We start from the raw sequence: 25,869 nt of genomic DNA on the forward strand, positions 1-25,869 counted from the left end.
CCCAGCACATGGGGCAGGTCAACTCCAAACCTCTTCCGTAAGCCAAGCAAACAGTACTCCAAGATTTCCGTGATGCTGGAACAGCACGTGTTTTCCACTACGGCACTGCATGTGAGATCTCTCCTGGGACAAAGCACAGTGCTGCTTTTTCTCTTGCTTTAAATATATTTGCAGAAAGCCACCAGAAAGTAAAGAATTTTCTAGAAGAAAAGCATCTCTGGCTTTTGTCTCGAGATGGTAAATGAGCAAAACCACCACATTAAGCTTCCCAAAACGCAGCATTTCACATTCGACATTTGCTTTTCCAGCCCTTCAGAGGCACTGCTTGCTTTTCACTGCTCCAACCCAGACGATCACTGGTGCTCAGCCGGCACAGGAGCTACCCACCAGCATCAGCCCAGCCGTGATTACTAGATATCAGCAGGATTTCAGGACTTGGAGCACACACTTAAAAGCTGTATTTTTCCTAAATGGATTTCCACATACATTTAATTATTTTGTTGAACTGGAGCCACTGCAAGTGAAGGAATCATTATTCCAAAAAAGTAAACAAGGGCAGCTGCACATTCCTGCAAATTTTCAATAGAAAAAACACTCTTGACTCCAAAGGAAGAAAGAAAAGCAAGATTCTCCAAAAAGCTGTTATTTTCTCTCAGTTTGGCTCTTTTTGCCCCAGCCCTGAAGGGAGTTCCTGCAGAGAACAACCCTGGTTTGAGCTCACGGTGGTACGCACCCACACACTCTGAGTTTTGGGAGAGACCAAAAACCACTGGTGCAGTATGGTTATGTGCTGAACACCCCAGTGCTGTTTGCCACAATCCTAAAGGCTGCTTGTCACATGGCTGTCCCAGGGACTCTGCAGCTGAAGCAGCCCAGACCTTCACCCAGCAGCACCTTAATTAGACTTTGTTTCTTCCCCCCCATCGCTGCCTGGAGACTCCTGGAGCTGTGGGGTGGGTACACAGGGGAGCCCCAGCTCCTCCATCCCACCACAACCCTCAGCTAGGACATCCCTCAGGTCCCACACCCTGCCAAGCTCGCAGGAGCTCTCTGCCCCTTGGGCAGCACTTCCCCAGGAGAGTTAATGTTTCTCCTCAGCACCAGAAACTTCCTTCTTCCTTTCACTTCCACCTTTTGTTGCATTAAAAAAAAATTAAAAAAATATTTAGAAAATGACAGATAAGTTTTACATTCCCATCATCTCAGCACTCCTCATTTCCCCATCTTTCAGCTGCTCTCCTCTCGCTTCCTCCCTTTGCACCCCTTAAAGGCTCAAGCAATAACATCTCGCTCCCCTCGGTGGGATGACTGCCAGCACCCCCCTTGCTCTGTGGGGGGTAAGGTACAGGGATGAATATCCATGGGGGAAGACATCCCCAAAGTGTCACTGGATCAAAGTGAGAGATGCAGTCCCTGCTGATCAGCTAAAGCAGCTCAACCATTGCCGTTGATGTAAGCCATCTGGGTGACCCTCCCTGAGTACAGTGGGGTGAGAAACCAGCTTGGATTAGGGAAAAGGAGGGAAATAAGTAATCTCAAGAGTTTGCACCAACATGAACTGTCATCTGGAGACACCAAAGCCCTGGGGGTCTTCCAAGCACAGAGCCCGTGGGAAGGCGCCCTGGGATGGCTTCCCAGGATGCGGGATCCCAGGGAAATTATAGAGGCAGCACAAGGGAGACACCAGCCCTACACCCACAGCACTGTGGGAAGCTGCTGCTGGCACCCACAGCAGCCGTGGGGATGGAGCAGGCAGCAGGAGGAGCAAGGGAGGGAGCAGTGCCTGGAGGCCAAGGAGGACAAACAATGGGAGAGAGCGAAAAAGGAATTGGACTGAAAGGATAACACACCTCTACCTACTGTAGACTCTGCTGGGACTTGTAAACCTGGTATCCCTCTCCTCAAAGCAAGCCTAGCAAAGTCAGGCTATTTGCAAAACATGACTATCACTGCATTACCACCAGCCCCAAAGCCTGCCCATAAACCAGGCAGTGGAAAGCCAGGGCTGTATTCCCAGGAGGCAACAAAAACTGCTCTCTGAGCAGGTGGGACTTCTTGTAGTTACTAAGCACATCTAAGCAAAGCTTCCTCTACTCAAGTAATTCTTTTTGCAAAGAAACACTTAATTGGTCACCAGGTCAGACACGAAGAAGGTACCAGCGAGGGACACTCACCTCGATGAGGATCAGATCTACTGCCCAAGATGTGAAGGACTTTGTATCACTAAATCCTGAAGCATCAAAAATGAAAAAGCAAAGCAAAACAAACCAACCAAACAAAAAGGCAAGACTCTGCCCATACAATCACACATGCTACTACTGAGCAAGATGGAAGTTAGTTCTCCCTCTCTCTCAGGCTTTTGTAGGAGTTAGTAATTAATTATTCTAATTACAAAAAGCTGAGCCTTCCCCAGGAGCCAGTCCCTTGATACGACTTCTTCCTTGAGCTGCTGGGAATGCGTGGCTCAAGGCGTTCTCCATTACCACTCCAGCCTTAAAACATAGGACTGCATCATGTCAGAAAAATAAAAAGATGAGATGGGAGGTTGGGGAAAGGAAATAAAAGAAGAGCTTGATTATTTTTCACACATTTAAGTTATGCAGATGGCTCACAGCATATGGGATTTCAATACAAGAAAAGCTACCTGTGTGTTTCTCAGCCAGGGCGACCAAAACAATCTGGATTTTTTGTATTCTGCACTTGATACTCTTTCTTTTTTTTTTTTTTTTTTTTGCCTTGTAATCCTGGGTTTCAGCGAGATAATAACTGGTCAGGGAGTGACTATAACGCCCTGAAGGGGCAAATCAGAGCTGTTGGCATCACGGCATGCAGTGCTGAGCTCCAGCTGTCGGCGAAGGTGGCTGAGCATCAGCGGGAGGGATGCGCACGGCTGCTCTGTGCTCCTTGAAGTGCACGACAGCGAATGCTCATGAAATTATCACCAAAAAATGATGACAGGCCAGGATCAGAGAGGAGAAACGCTTTGACATTCCACTCTAGTAACTATTACACCTGTTAATACTGATCCGGCTAAATCTGACCCTTCTCCTTCCCTGTGCCCAGGTAGTCAAACTGAGTCATCATGCAATTCAAACCAACCAAAAAACCAAACAAGCATTATCATCACTTGTCATATTTATATTTTTGATTTTATTTTTAATTTTTATTAAAAAAACAACCGTTATTAAAAATGCATCATTTACTGGAAGGCTTCAGCCAGGGAGAACTCTCGTTTCAATCTCGTGAACAAAATGCAGCACAGTTAAAACCCATAGGCATAAACAAAACTCAATAAAAAAAAAAAGAGAACAGTTCAAACCATAGCTTATAATTATGCAGTTTCCTCAATGTCAATAGAGAGGCTTTTGTTAAAAGCCTTCAATTCAGAATTTCATAGACTTTTAAAACACAAGGGAAGAAGAAAACACATGCTTCTTAAAAAAAAAAAAAAAAAGAAAAAAGAAAAAAAGGAATAAAATTGCTTGGGTAATGGTTAATGAATTCAACAAATTTGCTTCCTCCAAAGCAATCGCTGTTCGCCCAGCCATACAGCTGGCCCCTGGTGATACATTTCTCAGAAAGTTGAACATACACAATTCCTGCCAAGTCATTCTGGCCAAAATTTCCCACTTCTGGCACTGGTTTGGAGTGGGTTTTTAGTGAGATCATACCTGGCTTCCCACTTCGGGAGCCTGGAGTTTGCAGTGCCAGTAGGTACCACTGGGAGCCTGGAAAAGGGGTTCGATTCAGCCCCTTTCAGTCTCCCCCAGTGAGAGAGCACCAACGCGAGCTCTAAGCATCTCTGAGCTCCTGAACTGGGGCGGAATTAAGCACCTGCCCTTGTATATACATATCAAGCCCAAAACTGGGTATGTTAAACATTGCAAATTAGTGACTACTTTGTAAAAAAAAACCAAAAACAAAACCCAAACCCTATCCTCAGTCTGGAAACTTTAAGGTCAAACCCAATAAAAATGGTCTTAAAATATATACATATATATATGGCTTTTCATTTTTCTTATCCATTTCATTGGAAACAAAAATAAATTTAAGGGTGATATTTGGTTTTTAAAAACGATTCTGGCCTTCTCTTTAGCTGTCAGCCGGATCGGATGGGATGGAGGCGCTGACTGTGGTTGCTCACGATGTGGCTCAGAATCTACCCGAGTTCTCCTTCATCCTCGCTAGTAACCGGGAGTAGACAGGTGCTGCCAAGGAGAAGACCAAGTTGGGTTAGACAGACACACAGCATCTCCCTGTCCCTTCCCTGTTACACTACATCTTGCTTGGAGCAAGAAAACAGAATAAACTTCTCTTCAAGCGACAGGGACATGTGATAGAAATTAAAAACAAGATAGAGAAGTTGTTTTACCTAGTCGAGGATTCCTCTGAGAAACCTGCATGGAAAGAAAATAGAAGGTTTGCATAAATACAACAAATCTCGGACAGCTATAAGAACAGTTTGCATGTCAATATATTGGTCCCTAGGCTCCAAAAACTATGGATGAATAACTCTTCATTATTAGAAGTTGACACATACGGTACCGTGCCAAGGATACATTCACAGTGTGCTGCAAAACTGTAGGCTTCATGTTGCAAAATGTATTATTTCTTAGATAATTAAATCATGTAAGAAGAGAGGATTGGTCATTCCATGCAACACAGACACTCACTCTCTTTGGAAGTTAAAATCTGAATGTGACACTATCTTCCAATCATTATCACCAAAATGCAATTTCAGTCGTTCTACAGTGAGAGATATTTTTTTGTCTTTTACCTTGGATAACGCAGAAGCCTGTTTGAAGATTTCCAATGCGGGATCTGCAGGCTCGTCACCTCTTTCTTGTGGCCTTGAAGCTAAGGGTGGGACATAGATAGCACTGAAATACTCTTCAAAGCACATAGGCTTCAGTATTTTGGAGGATGCGTTGAAAATCCCATAACAGGCTAATCCTCCTCAATAAAGTGAAGCAATTGCCATGTGTCACCTCTCCCTCCCAAAGCAGCTCTGCTGTAACAGTGTGGCTTTAGATATTTCTAATCAAGGACCTACCCTGAGGCTGTAAGACAGAGTTCACGGCATAAATCACACCATTCGTAGCCATGATATCGCTTTCAGCAACAGGCTCCTTGTTGATATGTACTACGTTGTTTTTCTGTTCAGGAGAAGAAGAAAATACAAAAAGTAGAAAATGAGAAACTTTTGTCATCAGTGGTTTCCAATTTTATTAAAAAAGCCCTCACTTTGCATTTGTTCATTTACTGCATGGCCCTAGGCATTTTCTTTCCTCTTGCCAATTAAAGAGAATATAAAAACAAATTATAGCCTGAGCAGTTTGTCCTGGAGCAGCTGGCAAGCTTTGGAGCATGGACTTTCTCAGTGCTGGGAACGCTGTCCCAAGGCAGCAGAGCACATCTCCAGCTCCCTGGCAGCAGCGGGCACTTCTGCTCGTGCCAGGAGGGATGGCTGTGGAGATGGCATCAGGAGAGGGCAGATCAGGACCGGACACGGGAAGAGTCTAGCAGGCAAGTTGGTCAACTCAATGCAGTTGGAAACACCGGCCTTTCTGGTTTTGTCCTGCATTTTCTTCCTTAGGCACAGAGTGGCTCTTGGGTTATTTATTTTCTGAATTATTTTTTTCCCCATCAATAGAGGATCCTATATTTTTTTAATGTAGTGCAGAATTTGTGAAATTAAATTATACATCTAAACAAATCCTGCTGGGTTAAGGGAGCCCATGCAGAGACCATTTTTGTTACGCTAGAAAAGATGTGTTAGCTGAACAAGCTATTTGCTTAATTTATTTATGCTTTTTCCCTCCTGACTCAGGTTTAAATTTATAACAGCTCCTGGAAATCATTTACAATTGGTCTTCTGGGGAGAAAGCTGAAGAAAACCACATTTCAAGACAGCCAGCTTGTTGAACTGAACACATGGCAACAGTCCCTCTGCTACAGCCCAGAAAACACTGTTTGGTGGGTCTGTGTGCACATTTAGAAGGGGTTCCCACACCATCCAAACGCACACAGATGTACTTTGGTCCTTGACATGGACAGATAACCACAGACCAGAGCCCTGCTGACAGTGAAATCCCATCTGAGGTGACTCACCATGCTGACTTCCAGCTTATCTCCCTGCATGGACTTCAGCCTCACGAGGGCACCGACTGCACCGCTCACCAGGATCTCATCAGCCACATGGAACTTGAGGATGTTGGCAAGCTCCTTGGCATTACCTGGGGGGAAGAAAACATTTACATTCACAAAACAGCATCAGCGTTTGCTTCCTGTATTTCATGTGCTGGAATGAGATTGCATGAAAAATACCATAATTTCCCAAAAGTGCAAGGAAACAATGTAAAATTGAAAAGACCAGGCAGAAGGACCTTGGTTGGAGCTGGTTAGGACATTGAAGCCATTCCTGCCTGGACAGGTCAGGATCCCAGTGAGTCCAGAAGGACACTCTCCCAGTGTCCCACCTTGGTATGTACCAATCCTGCCCCATACATGAAATCCCTATTTCTTGGGTTTTCAGTCCCTCATTCTCTCACTGTGCACAGCGTGAACCTGCTTCTGTTGCTGCTTTCACTTCCCAAGGAAGTCTAGGAGGGGAAAAAAAGACCTATGTGAAATAAGGAAGCAGATAGACTACTTCGGTATTTGCAAATGTCAATACTTTTGCCAACATCAGTGTCACTTGGCAATAATCTTCCCAGCTGAAACTGCAGGATTTCTGGGTAGGAAGGGGAAAAGTGCAGGAGAAATGTCACTAATGGCTCGCAGATTGCTGGCCTGATCCCCACCCCACTGAGTCTCTACTCATCTAGCCGTGGTTTGAAATAGATCTTAGGAAGATAAGATGCTTCCTCTTCACCATCTATTTTCCAGAAGAGGCAGTGACATGCATGGCATGGGCCAGCAGCCCTCCTCCATCTTCTCCTTTAGAGGATGCAGTGTCACTGACAAAACCCACAGACAGGCGATGGGGAGCAGCTAGTGCAAAAGATGGCCTCTATCTACAAAACCAGAGAAGCTCCTTCAGCAAGGGGGACTTTTTCTTTCGTGCTTGTATCTGAACACACTGTGAGCTTTTTTTTCCATTACAGTTTTTCTAGGGTGACCACAGTTCACACCGCATGTCCTCACCAGCATGATTCACTTCTTCATCAGGAGCATAAGCTAAATATTTGCATGAAAAAACAAGAACATCTGAAGTGTCCACATCTGGGATACTTCATTCCTGTAGCCGTTTACAATAGCTGCAAAACAGTTCTGAAATATTTATACATTAAGCATTAGAGTGGATGTGCAGCCTGATATTACCAGTTCCTCATCCCTGCACTTAAAAGGATAACCAGCTACCATGGGCAGATGCTTCCCAAATTATGATGTCAATGTTTGGTTGGGCTTTAATGACGAGAAGACATTACACTCAAATACCTGACATTGTTTCCAACCACAGCCAGTTTTCAACACGAACGAAATAAAACATCATGCTGCTTATCCAGAAGAGCATTATTAAACATTCCCATGCTTTTTTTCCACACCCAGCCTGCATGCCCGTGCTTTTCAGGATATTGGTCTTCGTCTGTGCTAGACTGGAATATTTGTTGTCTTCTCAGGATCAGACTGGACTTCCAGCTTTGTCCATGTACACATAGATGGAGCAACAGCTCCATCCTTTTACTACTGAAATTTCATGCAGTGTAACTTGAGGCTGAACGTGGACCATGTTTTCTATTTGCAAAACCTACTGATAGGTCTGATAGATCAGACCTGACCTCAGTCAGTGTTGACACCCACATTCTCACTTCTTCCATCCCTGACTTGCAAGGCAGAGACCTCATCGGTTCCTCTAAAAACACCTTAGAGTTACCTTGCTTGCACCAGCCAGCACAGCCAAATTAAAGTCATAGTAAGTTTGTAGAACACTCTTAGAAACATGTCTTCCAAGCATAAGGAAAGTACAAACCCATGCCCACGCTTTGTGTGAGAGTTCAATGCCGCTCTGTGCATCTTCAGCCTTCTGCTGGATAAGGCTTATCCAAATCAGTTGTGTAGGAAGCCTGTGCTTCCAACAGACGGGGTCAGAGAATGAGATATGGCAGAGAAATGTAGCCATTTCTCTCATACTGTGCCAATAACACGCAGCAGCTGTTCATCTAACTGCTCTAAAAATGCTCACCCATGAGTTTGTTCAGTTCCCCTTGGGGCATGGCTCGGAAAGCTTCGTTTGTTGGAGCAAACACCGTGAAGGTACCTGGCCTGTTCAGGTTCTCTGTTAGACCAGCAGACTGGATTGCAGCCACCAACGTACTGCAAGACAAACATACATGAAACACTTCACCATAAACTACTTTTGTTGGTCTTTGAGCAACGGCATGTTGTGTTCAAGAGAGAGCTGAGAAGTTACAATTGCAAAATCCTGCTGGGGTCCAGCAAGTCAATTAACCAAAAAGTTGATTAGGTAGGAAATGATCTTGTGAGGTCTGACCAGAACATCTGAGAAATGGCAAAGCAACCTGGGAATGCTGAATCCTTGGGGACTGAGTGGTAATGCGGAGACAGAGAGGCCTGGCCACGGTGGCTCTGATGGGTGGAGATGGCTTCGGAGCCAGCTTCTTACTGTATTGAGGGGGACCACACGCTCTTGACTCACAATTAATTGAAGGGTTATTTGAAGTCTCACTCCCTATAATTTAGGGCTGAGACCATGGTTTTGGATGCTCTTTCTATGTTAAAAAAATATATATAGTCATGACTACGGCCCATAATAAATAGAAACTGCTTTGGCAGCTCTTCTGCTCCTAGCTAGCACATAGGAGGAACAGAAAGGTTACCTGAAGCGATGGTCTGCCTTCAGAACGTCCATCACTGAGCCAGACGGTGGAGTCAACATTTTGTCCACGCTAAACAGGGTCCCAAACCTTCCTCTCTTGTCATGGGCAGCAATGCAGGCATTTTCAATGCAAAGGTTCTGCAAACAAAATTGCAGAAAAAAAATACTTTGTCAGCATATGCTTCAGAAGAGAGATTTTTATACTTTCCACAATGCTCAATTACACTTATTACATGATAGCCATAACCTTACAGACATCATTCAGCCATATACAGCACTGCACACTGCAGGAACTTACATTGCGGTACACAAAAACTCTCAGTTCCTTGTCACCCAGAGTCTGTAGTTTCTGTCCATGGTAAAGGTATTTAGAGGAGAGCTGATCTCTAACAATGTGGTTCAGAAGCACGTTTTTCATGTTGCTGTCAACAACTGGGAGTCCATCTGCAGCAAAAAGTACAGAAAGAACCAGTGATTCACTTAAAATGACCACTGAGATACTAAAAAAGTGCAAATACAGAGTATTATCTGCACCAAGTTTTAATTCTGAAGCTAGATGCCATTGCCCATAGCTGAGGCATTTGGGAGAGGGTCTGCATGCTTCTGCACTGAAACTTGGCTGAAGACTGTTTGAAGGAGATCTATGGCCCAAACTGATAGAAGAAAGGGATTTACTGCCCGGTTTACCTTTGAACACATCATTCACTGGGGCAAGGAGGGTCACTGTCTCACTGCCAGTTAGATGAGAACTGAGACCCGCTTGTCTGAAAAGGTCCGTAGACTTGGAAACTTCAGATTCTTGTGCCAACTCAAACAGGGTCTTAGCTGAAAAGAACAGCAACACATAGAAACCTTGCGTTAAAGGCAATTCACCCATCACTACAAAATATCTACACCCTCTAAATCTAGCATTTCCTTGGCAAAATAGACAAAAGAAAGGCAACAGAAAGAAAAATGCAGAGAGGCACCAGTACCTGAGTCTGGGATCAGCAGCTCATTAACAAAATGTACGACGCCGTTGGTTGCCAGGACATCCTTGTTGGCAATGATGGGCTTCCCGTTGAGGGTCAGCTCTTCCCCACTGCAGCCCACATCCAAGGTGGTTCCCTCCAGAGTCTCCATCGTCAGGCCAGCAATGATGGCCTCAGCACACATGGCTGACTTCAGGATGTGATGGTTCAGCAGGTCTGTAAGAGAAGCAAGTGTCTTAGTGAGCTGCAAAAATCAACCATGAAATTATTGCAGCTTTTAGGGATCCTATTCAATGGCAAGGGCCTCCTCTACTGTACTCGATGGGGCTCCACTCCAAAAGATGCACAGTCATTTCAAATTGTGCTGATTTTAATTCAGCAGCCGGTGAAATGAAGCGCTTAAAAGAGTAATTTTTATACACCTTTGTCAACTTCAAAAGGTTTCATGTGGTTATTAGACTCATTTGTCAGTGGAAGTTATGTTGGTTAAATACCAGTTTTCTTGCATCTTGCTGGATTGACAGAAATCACCATCACATACAGGAGTGCTAAAGGAAAACTCAGAAAAGGGACTGCTTCAGCTCCATCCTCCATATCTGGATAACACGCTGTCTGCCACATCTACATGTCTGCCATGTCTACATCCAAAGAAGTCTGGGCTGTCCGGTTTAAAAAGCTGGAGTTTGTCAAATGTGTTTACTGCAGCTGTTGTCAGTGTATCAAGGAGCCGTTCAGATGTCCTTGAGAAGGAATTTAGAAGAACTGCAAAATACTCTTCAGTGTCTCAATGGGCTCAGTAAACAAGCACTTACCCCTCAGCGCTTCTGGGTCGCCCAGGATCCTGTTCAGTGTTTCTTGTGGGATCTTCTCAAAGGCTTCGTTGGTTGGAGCCAAGAGCGTGTACTGGCCTTCACTTTCCAGCAAGCTGTTGAGGTCAGAAGCAGCCACAGCAGCCTTCAGAGAAATGAGAAGAGGGTAAAAGACATTCAGCCAGAATACAAAGGTCAGCATCTTTGTCCAGGCACACACTAAGGGCCAGATTTATTAAGGCTTTTATAAATTCAGAGGACTTAAAAAAAAGTCCTGAATAGCTTCTTTCAGCATTTTGGTCCCTTTATAAATTTAACCCAGCCCCATGGTTCTCTTGTACTCCAGAAATTTGAGTACAAGAGCCCTTTTTTGGCAAGACTGAGAACTAGTTCGAATACCCTAATATGCCTGGAAAGGGTCACAGTAGTTCCAGTGAATAATTCAGATCAGAACTCACAGCTGGCTAAATGCAAAACCCCTGTGCTTTTTAAGTTATTCCTTAACTTGGCAAATACCAAGGGAAATAAATTGGTACTCATCAAATCTGAACAGTTAATATCTCCGAAGGCTGAGACTCCCATAGAAGAGTGAGGAGCCAGACTCAGTCTCCATCTCTTTACTGACAACAATAGCAGGGTGACAATTATTCTCACAAAACCCTACTTGCACTGATATCAAACATTTCTCTTCCTAAAGCAAATTAAGCTATATTGGTACAAGAATTTTATCAACAGCTTTAGGGTCATAGCACCTAGGCACTAGCAAGATCTTCATGACAATTCACTGGGAGCGGGATGACTGACCATCTTGAAGGACCCCTGGAGCGCACATGGGCTGGACTCACCCGAAGAGTTTCCAGGCTTTCCTCAGTCTCAATGATCTGCTGAATGCTGTTTGTCGTGGTGGCGATGACTTTGTCGATGACGTGGACCACTCCGTTGGTGGCATGGTGGTCAGCTTTCAACAGCCTGGCACAGTTCACAGTCACAATCTGCAGAGGGAAAGAGCCACGGGGTGTTATGTGCTCGAAAACAAGAAGGTAAAGCTGCCTCTGCTGGTTTTCTATTTCAAACGCAGCAAGTGCTATAATATTGAATCAGCAGGAGCAGAAATGTGGTTTCCTAAAAAAACACACCAAGAATGAGAATTCTCTATCAAGAATGTTTGAAACACTTCATATTTAAAGAGCTTTGAAAATAATCAGTGGTTTTGTCTACCCTGAATCATCAAGACTAAGAAAATATGCAAGAACCAACACTTAGGCAAGCACACTGTTATACAGCAATGTGGGCAACTTCCCTGCAATAGCGTTGATGAAACTATCTGCTTATAAATATTTTTTCCAAGCTCTTTCTTAATATGTATCCTAAACCAACAGTTATCAACCTAAGCATTACAGAGTCCCGGAGGTCCAAGGACAGTGTAGGAGGTGCCAGGCAGCAGAAAAGCAAGCCCGCTGTGGGTAGGTTTAATACAAATGTCTTACCCCGTTGGGATAGTGGTGAATCTGGATAGGCAGGTCCTGGTACATTGAGTTAAGCGTGGTCCCATGTTTCAGATCATCTGTGAGGACCCGTCTGTTCACCATGTGGTAGCGGAGGGCATTGAGCAGTTCAATGTTAACGTTACTGACTAAGGAATCCAGAGTTTCCTGAAAATCAGAAAAATTCATTTTTCAGTGCTTAGTGCAATTAAGCCGGTTGTTGGAGAGAGCCGGGAGGTCTGACTGCACCCAAAGTGCTTCCAAGGAATGTGCGTGCATGTGTATTGAGTGATGTATTCAGCCTTAAGCCATCTGTGCAAATTAAGAGCTCTAACTTTCGTAAATCTTTATCTTTTTGCCTTACAACAGCAGCCAGCAGCTCTGGCACCCCCGTTCTTGGCAGACAAAGGGATGATGGCAGCAAGCTCCAGTGTGGGATCGCTGCATGGAAATCAGCAGTAAAGCAACAAAAGGCATCGCTCAGGGCCAAGAACAAATACACCAGAGACCTTCCCCAACAGCATGATCCCTGCAAGGGGCTCTGATGGTGCAGGTTTGGGGTAAAGGCTTGGCAGTGAGGAAAGCCAAAAAGATGCCCCCTCCCTGCCCCAACAGCTGTTCTTATGGACATATTTATGGACAAGTGATTTAAATGTGGGCATAACTGGATAGGGGTTGTACAATCGGGATTCTCCCCTGTTCACAGAGATGCTCCACTGGGATGGGAGCACCAGCAGGACAGCAGTGACATTTCAGGAGTGGAAATTTCACAAGACACAGAAAATCAAAAACAATATAAAGGAAATTTATATCTAATTGAGCATAGGAACACATTGATGCAGGAAGGTTGCAGGTTTACCGAGGTTCCAGTTGGGACTGGCTACTTGTGCAAATTATTAAGAACAACCAGAGTGGTAAAGTAAGGATCAACAAGAAAAAACAAAAGGGATGTAAAGTCTCTTGCTGCAGGTCTTATTGCAATCTCTAACGGTAAGAAGCAGGGAAAACTGAATGAGGTGATTTTTACATCCACCGGCTGGAGAGCATCCACATCTCCCTAGTGTTGGGTCTTTCAGAAACAAAGCTCTGGAGCTGATGGACCAGTACAGTCATTCCCACCTTAGAAATTCATAGTCCTTCCCACATCAGGACTGTGTCTGTTCTACTAGATAGGGCTGGATCCAGATCCCTGCACAGCTGGATCTCCACTAGAGAAAGCCAGAGGAAGAGGAGAAAGAAGAGGAATTATATCTTACAGCAGACAAGGACGCCCAGGCCTCATTACTCGGGGCAAAAATTGTAAAACTTCCAGGTCCTTCGATTTCTGGTCTTAGGTTAGACCGGTCGGAGTAGAGCTGCGTGGTGGCAGACCCAACAACTCCCAGGGTTTCGTAGATGTTTGAAAGCGGCAGCGCTGAAAGAAGAGAAGGTTATGTTCCCAACACATCATTCATCCTTCCCCGCGCTGCGCTGAATTAAAGGAGAGCTGCTGCTGAGAATGCTTGGGGAAATGAAGCACGTCAGGGAACTCGTATCTGTCCATTAATTAGATAATAAATAATCATAGCCTGACAGCTCCAACCTCAATTACAGCAGTGTAATCCAGGATCTACTGCATCTCTGCAGGTTTAAATGGAGTTACTCTGGATTTATATGGATGTGAACTGAGGCAAGCAAAGATATTAATTGCTTTCACCCGATCCTTGTTTATACTCAGGTTTTGGTGCCTGGAGCTGGCAGCTCACCGCTGGTCTCGGTCTCCGCTGACCCGTCTGCACCAGCCCACGTGGTTAACTGGGTGGCATCAAACTTTTGTGGAAGGAAGCGTTCAGAAAGCAAAAGCAGACTACATCTTTCTTGAATAAACCCAGTTAATTCCCTCCCAACCCCCACCAGCGGCTGAACTGTATTTTCTCCTAAATGCAATTTTGCTAAACTCATGCTTGCCAAAATAAAAATGAGCAGAGATTGGCAGAACTGTCCGCTACTCTATCATTCCTTTGTATTGCATTTCCAATACAGCTATATTACTTGTTGGAATAAGTAGTTCCCTACGGCCCTCCCATGCTTGATTAAGTTTAATTATATCTAAGGTTTTAAGTTGTCTGGAATATTTAGCATGCTTTGGAGCTGATCTGGCATTCAGCTGGTGCTCTGCTGAGTCCATTTTTGACTTGTTCATGGCAATATTGTGCACAAATTGCAAAAATCAAATCCACTTTGAGTAATTTTCTAACATTTCCCTTTACTAGGCAGCTGTATAATTTTAAGAAGTCTAAAAAATGTCAAACATATTTTTACCAGCTGGGCAGCCTTTTTCTCCAGGAACTTTTTCATATCCAGGACAGCACTCGTAACTGATTACTCTGGAATAAGAGATGGATATGGCAGATTAACTGATGGCGTCTCACTGCTTTTTCTCCATTTGCTATAGTTCTGTGTCCATCCATATTTGGTGATGTTTCTAGGCAGACTCTTCATTAGAAATATAGACTTGAACAAAAGACAAACCATAATTTTTATCTCCTTCAGGGCTGCAAGTTGCCAATTTCTCCACAGAACAAAAGCAGACATAATTTCTTTTTCACACTTTCCGGGAGACTTTGTACAAACAGTGGATAGAAACCGATGCCACAGTCCCAACAGATAACCTATGCAAGACACTGCGAGTGCTGGTTCATTTGGGCACATTTCCCACGGGATTTGGGGATCTCCCCGGCTGACTGCTGCTGTCACGTCTGATCACTGTTTGGGCAACACGCTGCACCTCCGGTATGGCTGCTTTACCAAACCAGCCAAGCATTTCCCCTTCATTCCACCCCATTCTTGTCCACCACCAGAAATTATTTGCTTACTTATGGCAAAATCCACAAGATGAACCTGGAGGGGAAGGAGTGTCCTTGGTCTTGGATGCACTGGCACAAGGATAAGCCCTGCAAGGACGAACTTCACTGCATCCGTGGGCACTCCTAGGCAGTACCGGAGCACATCCACCTTTGCTAACACTGGATACATCCGTGCGAGCACCCTCAGTGCAGCACTTCATTCTGGCTGGCAGCAAACTGCTGCTCTGATCAAGCACTGTCCCCCAGTAAAACGAAAAGGGCCACAGACCCCGTCCTGGGGACTCGGGGGCATCCTGCAGATTTGCAGACCCTAAATAAGCAAGAGCTGCCCGAATGCTGTGTCTGTCGTCTGCAGCTCAATGGGAAATAAAAGTCATCCGATGCTGAAAGCTGGCCATTTGAGGGAACATGTTGATATTAACAGAGAAAAAAAAAAAAAAAGGAAAAAAATCAGTCCAGAAGTTGTCCATTTATTTTTCACAGGGGATTTTTTCACCTATTGCTCTTTCGCTTGGTGTGAAAGGAGCAAGGCCATCTGATTGATGGGCTAAGACAGTGAGGGAATAGGTGTTCCTCCCAAAGACAAGCACTTCCTCTGTGCTCCCGGTTGGATTTGAGACAAGTAGGATGCTGTATCGCCGAGCCTCAGCACACTCACTCAAAGAGAAAGGAAAATCCTCAAGCTTCAGATATTTGTCATCATTTTAACACTGTTAACAAACAGTGGAAATGCCTGGGGTTTAAGAGGGAATTCTTCAGGGTAATTAAGAGCCAGTAAGTGAAACAAATACCTGCTTTTCTGTGACAGAAGCAAATAAATTCTGTGTCACGGTTTCCTAAGAGAATTACAAAGCAAACCCAGACTGATTGTCTAGACATTATATATTCCATGTGGGAAAGAGTTTGCCTAAAGCAATCCCTTCCTTTGACTACTGGAGATCTTAACACCCTGCTGCTCCGCTTTCCCCAGCCCCCCCGGTCTCGTGTTCATTAGAAACACACACTTTCTCCCCCCACCACTTCCCTCCCTAACTCCGATTTTTCTTTTTTTTCACCCTAGAAACTAAATCCAGTCTAGACAGTTCCCTTGGTTCAGACCTGTAATCAAAGACGAAGAGCTGATTAAAGAGAAATCATTCCAAAGTTCAGCATAAATAATTCCTGAGTGCTGACGTAGGCTTTAAAAGGCTTATTTATAGATCGATTGGAGATTAATGAGCTGTGACGAAGGGGCAGGATGCTGATGCACACAGCCTGCAGCGCCGGGGGCTCGGGGCTGCCCCAGCAGCCAGGCGCCTGCCGGGAGGGGAGGGCACCGGGAAGGGATGGAGGGACGGCACCGCCTGCTTTTCAGCGGGTCCATGGGCATCTCCAGCACCACCCTACAAGGGAAGCTAATGGCAAGAAGCACCGAGGCCAGTAATGGGGCCAGCTCCACCCGTGCAGGGGCTCCTTTAAGCCCCAAGTCTCGCTTGGCCACTGAAGGTGACCTACCAGCATCATCTGGTATGCGTTTTGCATGCCAGCATTTTGAGTGGAGCACCAGAAAACTTCGGCAAAGGGCCACGTGAACATAGAGGTGTTCAGCCAAGTGTTTGCCTCTACAAAGAGCCAGAGATGGAGATTGTAAAAAACAGCTTCAGCTTCAGCCATTTGCCCTCCCAGGGCTGGTGGACTCGGCACAAGCACCAGACCACCCAAAGGCGCGTGGGCTGGTGTCAAGGGGTCTCCCAGGGCTGGGCACAGCGCATCTTCCCAGCTGGTCCTGCAGCCACCTCCAGCCCTCGGGGAGGAGCAGCACGGCCGTGGCTGAAGGCTGCTCGGCCTTACTTGCAGGAGTCTGCATCTCGGTCCACATGGGAGGAAGGCTGCTCCTTTGACGTGTCCTCCTCCCGTTGGGTCGGAGCCACAGTCTGCTGCCCGGGGAGGAGCATTTCTTTTACATGGCCGGGGCAAAGAGCTTACGGGAGAAAACACTGAACACTCACAACCACGGCACCGCGTGGCGGGTTCTGCACAAAAGCCTTTGGAGTTGCCAAGTCCATCCTGTTTCTGGTGAATGCTCAGCAGCTACAGACCACTACACCGGGACACGGCGGATGCCAGCGATGTGGGTTAAATAAGCAATGCCCTCGTACAAAGAGCATTTGTCATCCACTCTGCAACGCCTCTGACCACAACTTCCTGACCTCCTCATTGAGTAATTTCAAGTCAAATCTGTAGTTTCTCAGCCTCTGGTTTTGAAACACTTATTTCTTAAATGTCTATCTGTGTATGACTGCAGAAGCAAGCTTCTGGCTTTTATTAGTCATTGTTTCACTGCTGTTGCATTCTCAGGATCTGAAATTAAATTTTAAGTGCATTTTTCAAGGTAATAAAAATAAGCTTAGGCATATATTAGTGAATAAAGATCCATTTGTAATAATTTCCTGTAATAAACCCCATATGTTTTGTTTTTGTAAAATAAGTGCCAGAGAGTAATTTTTTTCCTGAACTGCGGAAAGTACATCAGACAAGAAAAGGAAAGTTAATTTAAAAGGAAAAAAAAAAGGAACATATTAACGGGCAACTTACTGCTACTAGTTATTCCTCAAAAAATAATCAAAACCCACATTTATGTATGTTGCCTTTTCATTCTCAAGACAAAAAAGTGTGTGGGGACACAGAATGTATTCAATTGCAACCCCAATTCTGGAAAAATGAGTCCAGTGCATAAAGAAGGTAGAAAAATATAAAAAACACAAAGAGGAGAATATACTCTAAATAAACTATTTCTTTGGCTTTGGAATAACCAACAGTGGAAGATTACCTAATTACCAAAACAATCTTGTTTCAGTGCTCATTACAATCAAACCAGTGTCAGACTTCTTGCCAACTGTCTTATCTCACTTCATCAGCAAGTAATGCAGTGATAAAATAAATCCTCTATCTAATTTCTCCCTAACTGTGTGAGCCCATGCTTCAGCAAAAAAGAAGAAAAACAAAGAAAAAAGCAGATAAAGAGGTAGGAGTCCTCTTCTGATGCATGGCTTGAAATTTCCATCGTGCACATCCAACCCTAGTAGAGCACTCCACCCCTGTGGACCAAAAGATGCTGCTCAAGAAGCAAGCCTGCACAGCTCACCCCCGAGGCTCTGCCTTACAGCCACAACCTATTTCTGCTAAGAGCTCTGGAGCAACTCCTCAGGGTGCCTGCTGCACCCCTGGGTGACTGCGAGCGCTCTCGGCCATGAGCCTGGAGCAGCGACCAAAAGGTGATGCACCTGGAGACAAGACTAAAGACCAGGCACGTCCATATTTTCTGAGCTGGCTTTCCTTGCTGCTCCAGTCGCTCTGTGTCTCCCGATGCAGGATGTGATCATCCAAGAAGGAGTGAAGTTATGCTACAGGCTTGCGGCAACTTTTCTGCCTTCCTCACTCAGGGTTGAATGTCTCTGCTCTGAGTCAGCTCTGCAGGAGCTCAGCTTTGCACCTCTGCAGTACCTGGTCTCTCACTGACCTCCTGCTCTACTACCTGTTTGCAACAGGGCTCAGAGCAGGAAAAGCAAATAAATCAAAGCAGTCAAACTATCTTCCAAAAGCCGGACGTGCACCTGCAACACACTTCCAACTTGTGGCACCACTGACTCTTTAAGCAAATAAGGAGGACAACAGCCAGGTCAAATGTGAAGTAGGTGAGATGGATCAAGCATCTCCTATCCCAGGACTGTTCTTCTCACAGGTGGGAAAAACCTTTTAGGAGAGGAAGTGAAATGACCATGCTTATCCAGTTCCACCACCCCCCTGAGCCGATGAGTGGATCCCCCTGCCAACGGGAGGACCACACACACACAGCTTCAGGAGAGGACTTCTGACTATGGATCCTGAGCAAAGGCTGGATCAACCCAGTTATGCTAGTGAACATGCCAAATCCTGACTCTTTCTGCAATTTAAAGGCATCTGGTGATCTCATGGACCAGCTCAGTCCCACGTAATGGGCCAGTTTTGAGGGTTCATGCTCACCACCATTAACTGTGCAGTCTCTCAGGCACAGAGGCACTGAGCACGGCACAGCATCACGCCCCTACACTGTTTTAAGAGTCTGCCGCAGCATAACGCATGATGTCCTTTATGGATGCCCTTTATGGCCCAAACAACTCCTGATTGCTTCCATACGCCAGGAGCACCGCATCCAGTGGGAGCCATCACCACCAAACGTTTGTAATCAGAGCTGTCCCAGGGTCCTCTGGAAAATCTGAGTCAAGGCAAGTATCTTTTGTTCTGCACAGGCACTGCTAAAGGGCAAAGTAGGGCCCAGGCTCAAAAATGACTAGGAAGAAAGAAGAAGACAATAACACCCATTGTCGAGATGATGCAAAGCGAAGAATAGCGAGCAAATTCCATGTATAATGGGAACATTATCTCACAGGTTAGCAGGCAGGTTAATGCTGTGTATGCTTTTCTCTCAGCGATGCATCATTGGATTAGACAGTTGAGTAAAAGCACAGAAAATGAGGTTAGAAGAGATCACCCTATCTCCTCAAATGAAATCATGAAATACTGCCAGATGCCAGTTGTTCCACCTCTGTCTGGAGACAAGTGGATGAGTTTGTCTCTGCCAAATACAGCTGCACACTTGGGTTACTTGAGGTTAGTTTCTGATGTGCTTTAGAGCTGAAGAAATCCGTGGCTGGATCGCTTTGCCTTTCAGTGACTCTAACAGCAAAGCTTTCCCACGTCCACAGCTGAGTCATGTTTTCTTTGGAGACCTACTAAGCTACTCTGTTATCAGAAGAGGCAACGATGATGCTATATTGCCATGCCATAATCTCACCCATTTTATGCCAGAAAAGCCACCATTTGGCCAAGATGAGAGCCTGAAGTCTAATAACCCAAACTGAGTCTTCCCAGATATGGTAGTTTTGTAGAATTAAGGGGCGGGGGGGTGTGTGTTTGTTTGTTTTTACAATATTACCTCTCCTTTTTTTCTGTAAAGACAATTGGACATAAAGGAAACCACCGCACATGCTCACTATACAGTACATCCTGCAATACATCCTCCTGAAATACAGAATTTTCCTCTTTTAGATGAATATACGATGAAAGGCCAAAAGCTGTGCACAGCAACAACTCCTATTTTGCCTCCCTCCTCAACATACCAACACCAGACATGTGAAACGAACCCTAATGGCCATCCATCACAGCTAAACCAATGAAGGCAACCAAAATAAAAGCAATATAGATTACCACAGCTCAGGATCTCAAAGTCTGCTGTTGACTACAGAAACAGAGTTTATTTAATCTGCAGTAAAGAACAGCATGTTCCTATAGATCTAATTACAATTTACATTGAACCATATTGGAAACAGATGAGATGATTTTCTGCTGTTTGTCCTTGACCCTGCAGATCCAGGTCCAGACCTGGCCCACAGCTCTGATCCCCATGGCCAGCAATGTTCAGGGCATCTTTGCATTGATACTGGGTAACGTGGTGGTGCGTGCTAAAGTGTGGGCCAGCAAACGTGTCTGAAAGTCCAGTTTGGCCTCCACCAAGGAAAAAGACTCTCCGCTTCTGATCTACAGCCTGGCACACTGTCAAGCATGCATATCCTTAATTATCTGCTGACTACATCTTTCAAAAGAATGTCCCGAGGCTGCTTACACAGATACTTTATGCAACAGCTACTTGAATATTACTGTTTGCAATTTTAGATGTGGAATTGGCCTGCAAGTCTAATTAAGTTTCCTGGTGGAGTCATCAGAGAGTGTTGGGTAAAACTGACACTTCTCTCCCCTTATTTCTGTTTTCCCTTCCAAAGCAAACACGTGTAGATGAATTTTATGTTCTCTCCAATATCCATCAGTTCTGGGTTGCCTTCCCCCTCCCCTTTTTCAATCTGGGCAGCATTGAGCCTAGCATGGAGAGAGACACAGCTAAGTACTAGAAAACATCTGGTATGCACTTCATTACAGCATTGAGAGCTATAGAAGTATACGTAGAAATGCAATTAGAATGAGCCATCAGGGTTTGTATTTACATGGTACTTTCCATTCTTAACATCTAAGTGTTTTAGGATTGTGTTTGCCATTTGAGGGGAAAAAAAAAAGGCACAAGTATTTCTTTGGGAGTAAAAGGCTAAAACAATTCTTAACACATATACATGTTAAGCCCACGCCGTGGGCTCTGACATCCCACGTCTGTCACACCACCTGCTTCTCCCACCCAGCACCCACCTCTGCAATGGGGTCTTCGGAGAGACCCTGGCCAGCGCTCGGGTACTTACGTTGACTTTCCGCAGATCTTCCTCTGGTACCACTGCTTGCAGTTGGTGAAGTATTTCCTGTTCGTGCCGATCAGCTTCTGCACCGCACACACGTTGGGGCTACAGGGAACGACAAAACAGAAAAGGGTCCTGTAAGCCTCCCTCCTCTCGGTGCTGACCCCCAGCACGGAGCCAGACCCCACCTGGCAGCGCCTGAAAAGCCCTGCTGGGGTTGCAAGGGAGGAAACTTTGAGAGCTGCAAGTCAACTTGCTAGATCTGACTGTATAAAGACTGTCATGAAGTAGAGGAAGCAGCGAGAGATCTCTCTGCTCTCTGCCAGTGTATCTTTTTCTTCACTGAGTGCAAAATCTTGACTTTTTTCCATGTTCCACCTCTCCCCAAAATATAAAGAAGTTAAGCTAAAAATAATACTTTGGTCAGTATTTCTATGGTGAACAGCAACTTAAAATTTGGGATCCCTGCTATATAATGCAATAATTCAAACCCTTCCAAAAAACCCCATTATTTTATTGTTTAGGACATAAAGAAGGACAGATGTTTATTGGCCTACAGACCTACTTGCACCAAAACAAGAACGGGTACTTTTGCTGTCTGATAGACTCAGCTGATTCTGGACAGGGATGCTGAGCTGCTGATGGGGAAAATGAGCAAGTGGCACTGCACACCCCGGCTTCAACCCAGCAGGTATGACAGCACATATTGACAGTGGCTATCATAAGGTACCAAGAGCTGCTTCTCGACCAGAAAAGTAGACTTTTGGGGTGACATGTGTGACTAACCCCACTGAGAGGTGACTGCAGCCTTTCAGCTTTCTAAGAAGCGGTGGCACTGAGAGCAAAGATGTGGTCAAACAGGAGCTGGGAGTTCACTCGCTGCTAGTTTGGCCAGCAGAGCATTTCCCCGGTCAGCCTGGCTCACCATCTCCATGGTTCAGGTGCCAGCAGCCCTGGCTACGGATGTGGGCAGCACACGGTCAGTTCATGAGATAGGATTTATGGATCTGGGTCGCGAGGCCACCAACTGCCTCTGGGCTTGAGCCAGATGCAAATGCGCAAGCAAGCTGGGGATGCTCAGCTCAACTGAGGTTGAATTCCCAGCACCAACACCATGCCCCAGTTGTGGCAGCAGCACCAAAAGTATGCGCAGCATTGGCTGCCAGGCAGATGGGGGATAAACAAATAATTAAGCAAAATAGATAAATCATCACGTCAGCCCATCAGAAGTGCTCTGCACCGTCCAAGGCAGAGTTTTCATTTGCGCAAATGAAACTCCGGATGGGGCCTGGAGATGCTGTTGTAAAGGTCTTGTTGATCTGTTTAGGAAAACAGACAGCAGCCTGTTTCACGCTGGGTTTGACCGAGACGCTGCCCGCTTGCCTACCAAAATTAACAAAAGCAGAGTTTGCAGCCCAACCACCAGGTCTTCCTGCGGCCGTGCTTGCTTTTCACCGGCGTCCCAAATTCGGCTCTCTCCAAAACGGGCCAGCCTGCCCATCATTAGCATGAATTAACATGAGGGTCCCCTATATGTTGGCTAACTCCAGCGCCAGTCTCAGCAGGAGCTTGGCTTGCCTTCAATGAGCCTTTGTTGATGTGACTGCTGCAGGGCGCTGCGGACGCAGGATCCGACCCTGCACAGCCCTGGCACCTTCATCCTGCCCCGAGGGGAAGTGAGGGCCCATGGGACCTGGGGGAATTAGGCTCACCCTCATTACTGCCATATCCAGTAACGGTAGGTTGTTTCTGCATGAAAGGATTTAATTCCCTTTCTATATATAAGGTGAGGGACAAGGAGGAAGAATCTACTGACAAAAAGTTAGAAATCACAAAGCCAAACTTTCAGCTGGTGCAAACTGGCCCAGGCTCAGTAATTTCCACGCCAAGTCATCACTTAGAAAGACGTCTGTGCTCTCTGACTCAGCCCACCTTGGCTATCCCGGCCCCGCCGCACCGAAATATGGTTCCAATTACATCGAAATTCCAAACCTTGCCTCGATTTCAGCGTCTGGCTGACGGCAGTGGACAATCCCTCTAATATTCGTCTTGACAAGCCTGGCTACTGAAGGACTTGTTTGATCACTTCCCCCGTTTTCCCGGGAGCAGCCTGCCAAGAAAACCCTTGCGCCTTCAGGACAGCATCAAGCTGCCTTGCTCCTTCCTCCCTGCCCGGGACCACAACTCCATGGGGCTGCTGCTCCCTCGCCAACTTATCGGGGAAAACTTCTTCCCAGTTTTTCCTCAGTGCGGAAAAATCCCCCCCCAGGGCCATGTTATCAATGATTCCCACAGGCAGGCTATAGTAGCGGCTCCCTGCGGTGCGTGTTCTGGTCCTTTGCCCAGTCTGGCTTAAAATGAATTTGTCAACACTCTCCGCTCTCCTCGTTGGAGTTCATCACCTCTGCCATGCCGTTCCCAGCCAGCCGCGCTGACTCGAGGATAAAACTGCCTATTGTTCCCCTTCAGCTGAAGCCTTCCACTTGGCAGGCAGCAGCTGGGAGCTGCTGGGGCAGGGGCTGCCCTTCGGGAAGGGGCAGAGAAGAGGAGGACCTACCGTACGGCCCCAGCTACCTGCCACGACTGCGTCCATGAAGCTCCCCAGCACCACATAGTGCCCACAAAGCCAGGTGGGCTTGGGGAGAGCGCTCCTAGGTTTTCATCTTCAAATACTAATGTTCCTTATATACTTCTTAGCTCTTCTCCTGGACTTGAGCTGATTCACTTAAAAAAAAGAGTTAATTAAGATGTACAAGGTTTACTGCAGAGCCACACTCTGCCACCCAACTCGCTCGCAGCTCAATAGGAGCATTGATGGTGTGGGGGGATGCTTGCAGCAGAAAGGATGGCAATCCTGGTTGCACATCTGTCCTGAGCTCCCTCCTGCAAGCAAAACAACATGCCTCACATCCAAGATCTTTTTGGCTGTTTTTGTGTTGCTATATCTCTTTGACAGGTCATTAATTAATGTTCAAAATTCAGTTGATGTTTAATAATTAGCTCGGTATAAATTGCTCTCTCCATCAGAAGGGGACCAGTGAGCTGTGGCTGTGGTCAGCTACTCTGGGTTTATCTCAGCGTAACTTCACTTCATCTGGAAACCCTGGCATACTCATTCCTTGCATGTCCCAAAGATCTCAGGCACCCACATGGGCCGTAACCACATCTTACCCTGTGCATCCATTGATTGTACAGGGAGTAACAGCCTCCCTCTGCAGAGACGAGTGCACTGATTTACACCAGGACTGCACTAACCTACCGAGTCTGAGCAAACTTCTGCCTCAGGGCTATCGGCAGAACTGGATATTTACTTAGTTTCAGATCATGTAGAGATAAAGCACAAGACTCACTGTATTTGTATGTAAATCACTGTACTTCTTTCATTATTGAGATTTTACAAATAGACATCAGCCCAGAATATGTCTGCTGGATTCTGTACCTGAGTGGACATATAAACAGCATACCCCGTTTCATAAATACTGACCTGGATCCCTGCCAGATAACATATCAACTTGCAATATTTAGGTCTTGAGTTTTTTTTAAAAAGTGTTTCATGACCCTGCCTTCAGCAATCCATTTAAATGGAAGCTACAGTTCAATCAATGTCACCATCTGGAGAGACAGAAGCCAGCTGAAAGGGCTGTCATCCTTTCAACCTTCTTAATTCCCAATAAATTTTAAAAACAGGGGGAACAACCATTAATATTGGGTTAGTTTTCAACCTGTCAGTGAAGACTGAGATTAATCAGTCCATAACATATTGTTCATCTAGCAAGAGAGGTCTCATGCATTTTTTTTTTATATATCCTTTATCTCAGAAAGTTTACAAGTAAATAAGTGATTACTTTTGTCAAGAAGACTTTCAAGGCTTACTGGGGGTTCTAATCAAAGAGTAAGTTGGTGCTTACTCCACAGAGACATTCCTCTGCCACTGAACCAATTTTCTTTCTTTTTCTATAAATTCATGAAAACGAGAATATCTTCCACAAAATGTTTAACCATTCAAAATCTGGGGATTCCCCCCCCCTTTTTTTTTTTCCTTAATGGGGATAGACTGATAAAGAATCATGGTTTAAAATGCCATCTGCAATATTAAGCATCCTGCAAAAAAAGGAAGAAAGTTATCCAAAGAAGAAAGAAAAAGAGTATCCGAGGAAGAAAGGAAAAGTTGTTATCCGAGGAAGACAGGAAAAGCCGTTATCCCAGGAAGAAAGCACCCAGCCAGAGTTTCCCCGAGGGCAGGGCCGAGCTGCCGGGTGCCCCGCACCGGCCCCGGGCTCAGCACCGCCTCCGCACCCGCACAAAGAGCCCGACGGCCGGAGCGCGGCGGTGCAACCGAGCCGCCACCCTCTGCGGGGCCGCCCCTTCCCACCGCGATCTGTGCAAACGTAGGGGAAAAAAAGGTGGTTTTCTTCCCCCACCCCCCTCTTCTTTTTTCCCCGGTGGGGGGGTGCGGAGAGCCCCCCGCTCGCCGCCCTTACCCGTGCTGCCGGCCGCGGAGCCGGCTGTGCTGCAGGACCTGCTGGTACGGGGACTTGGCGGCGGCGGCGAGGCCCAGAGCCAGAATGAGCAGCAGCAGCAGCAGCGGCGGCGGCGGCGGGTGCGCCATGGCCGGGAGGAGACGGGACGGGACGGGACGGGACGGGACGGCGGCGGCGGCGGC

At 46.0% G+C, this 25,869-nt stretch overlaps 1 protein-coding gene across 1 annotated transcript; it reads right to left on the reverse strand.

Annotated features, from left to right (window-relative positions):
• Positions 1-3,127: 3,127 nt before the first annotated feature.
• On the reverse strand, positions 3,128-25,869 carry TGFBI (transforming growth factor beta induced). The gene is made up of 17 exons (XM_075766386.1): positions 25,688-25,869; positions 21,213-21,311; positions 14,405-14,469; positions 13,360-13,517; positions 12,107-12,271; positions 11,465-11,611; positions 10,623-10,764; positions 9,814-10,026; positions 9,527-9,664; positions 9,138-9,283; positions 8,841-8,977; positions 8,186-8,316; positions 6,112-6,236; positions 5,054-5,156; positions 4,778-4,857; positions 4,373-4,397; positions 3,128-4,208 (listed from the first exon to the last, which is right to left on the reverse strand). Exons 1-17 carry the CDS (start codon positions 25,813-25,815, stop codon positions 4,153-4,155), a joined length of 2,058 nt encoding a protein of 685 aa, XP_075622501.1. The 5' UTR covers positions 25,816-25,869; the 3' UTR covers positions 3,128-4,152.

This window comes from Balearica regulorum, chromosome 14 (genome assembly GCF_011004875.1).
Source record: "Balearica regulorum gibbericeps isolate bBalReg1 chromosome 14, bBalReg1.pri, whole genome shotgun sequence".
Taxonomy (NCBI): Eukaryota; Metazoa; Chordata; class Aves; order Gruiformes; family Gruidae; genus Balearica; species Balearica regulorum.

Excerpts from the sequence above, each read along its gene's own strand:
- TGFBI (XM_075766386.1), bottom strand. The coding sequence starts at position 25,815 with ATGGCGCACCCGCCGCCGCCGCCGCTGCTGCTGCTGCTGCTCATTCTG. Across the intron at positions 8,978-9,137 it reads GAGTTTTTGTGTACCGCAAT|AACCTTTGCATTGAAAATGC; the intron begins GTAAGTTCCTGC and ends TTTTGTTTGCAG. Across the intron at positions 5,157-6,111 it reads ATAAGCTGGAAGTCAGCATG|AAAAACAACGTAGTACATAT; the intron begins GTGAGTCACCTC and ends TCTCCTGAACAG.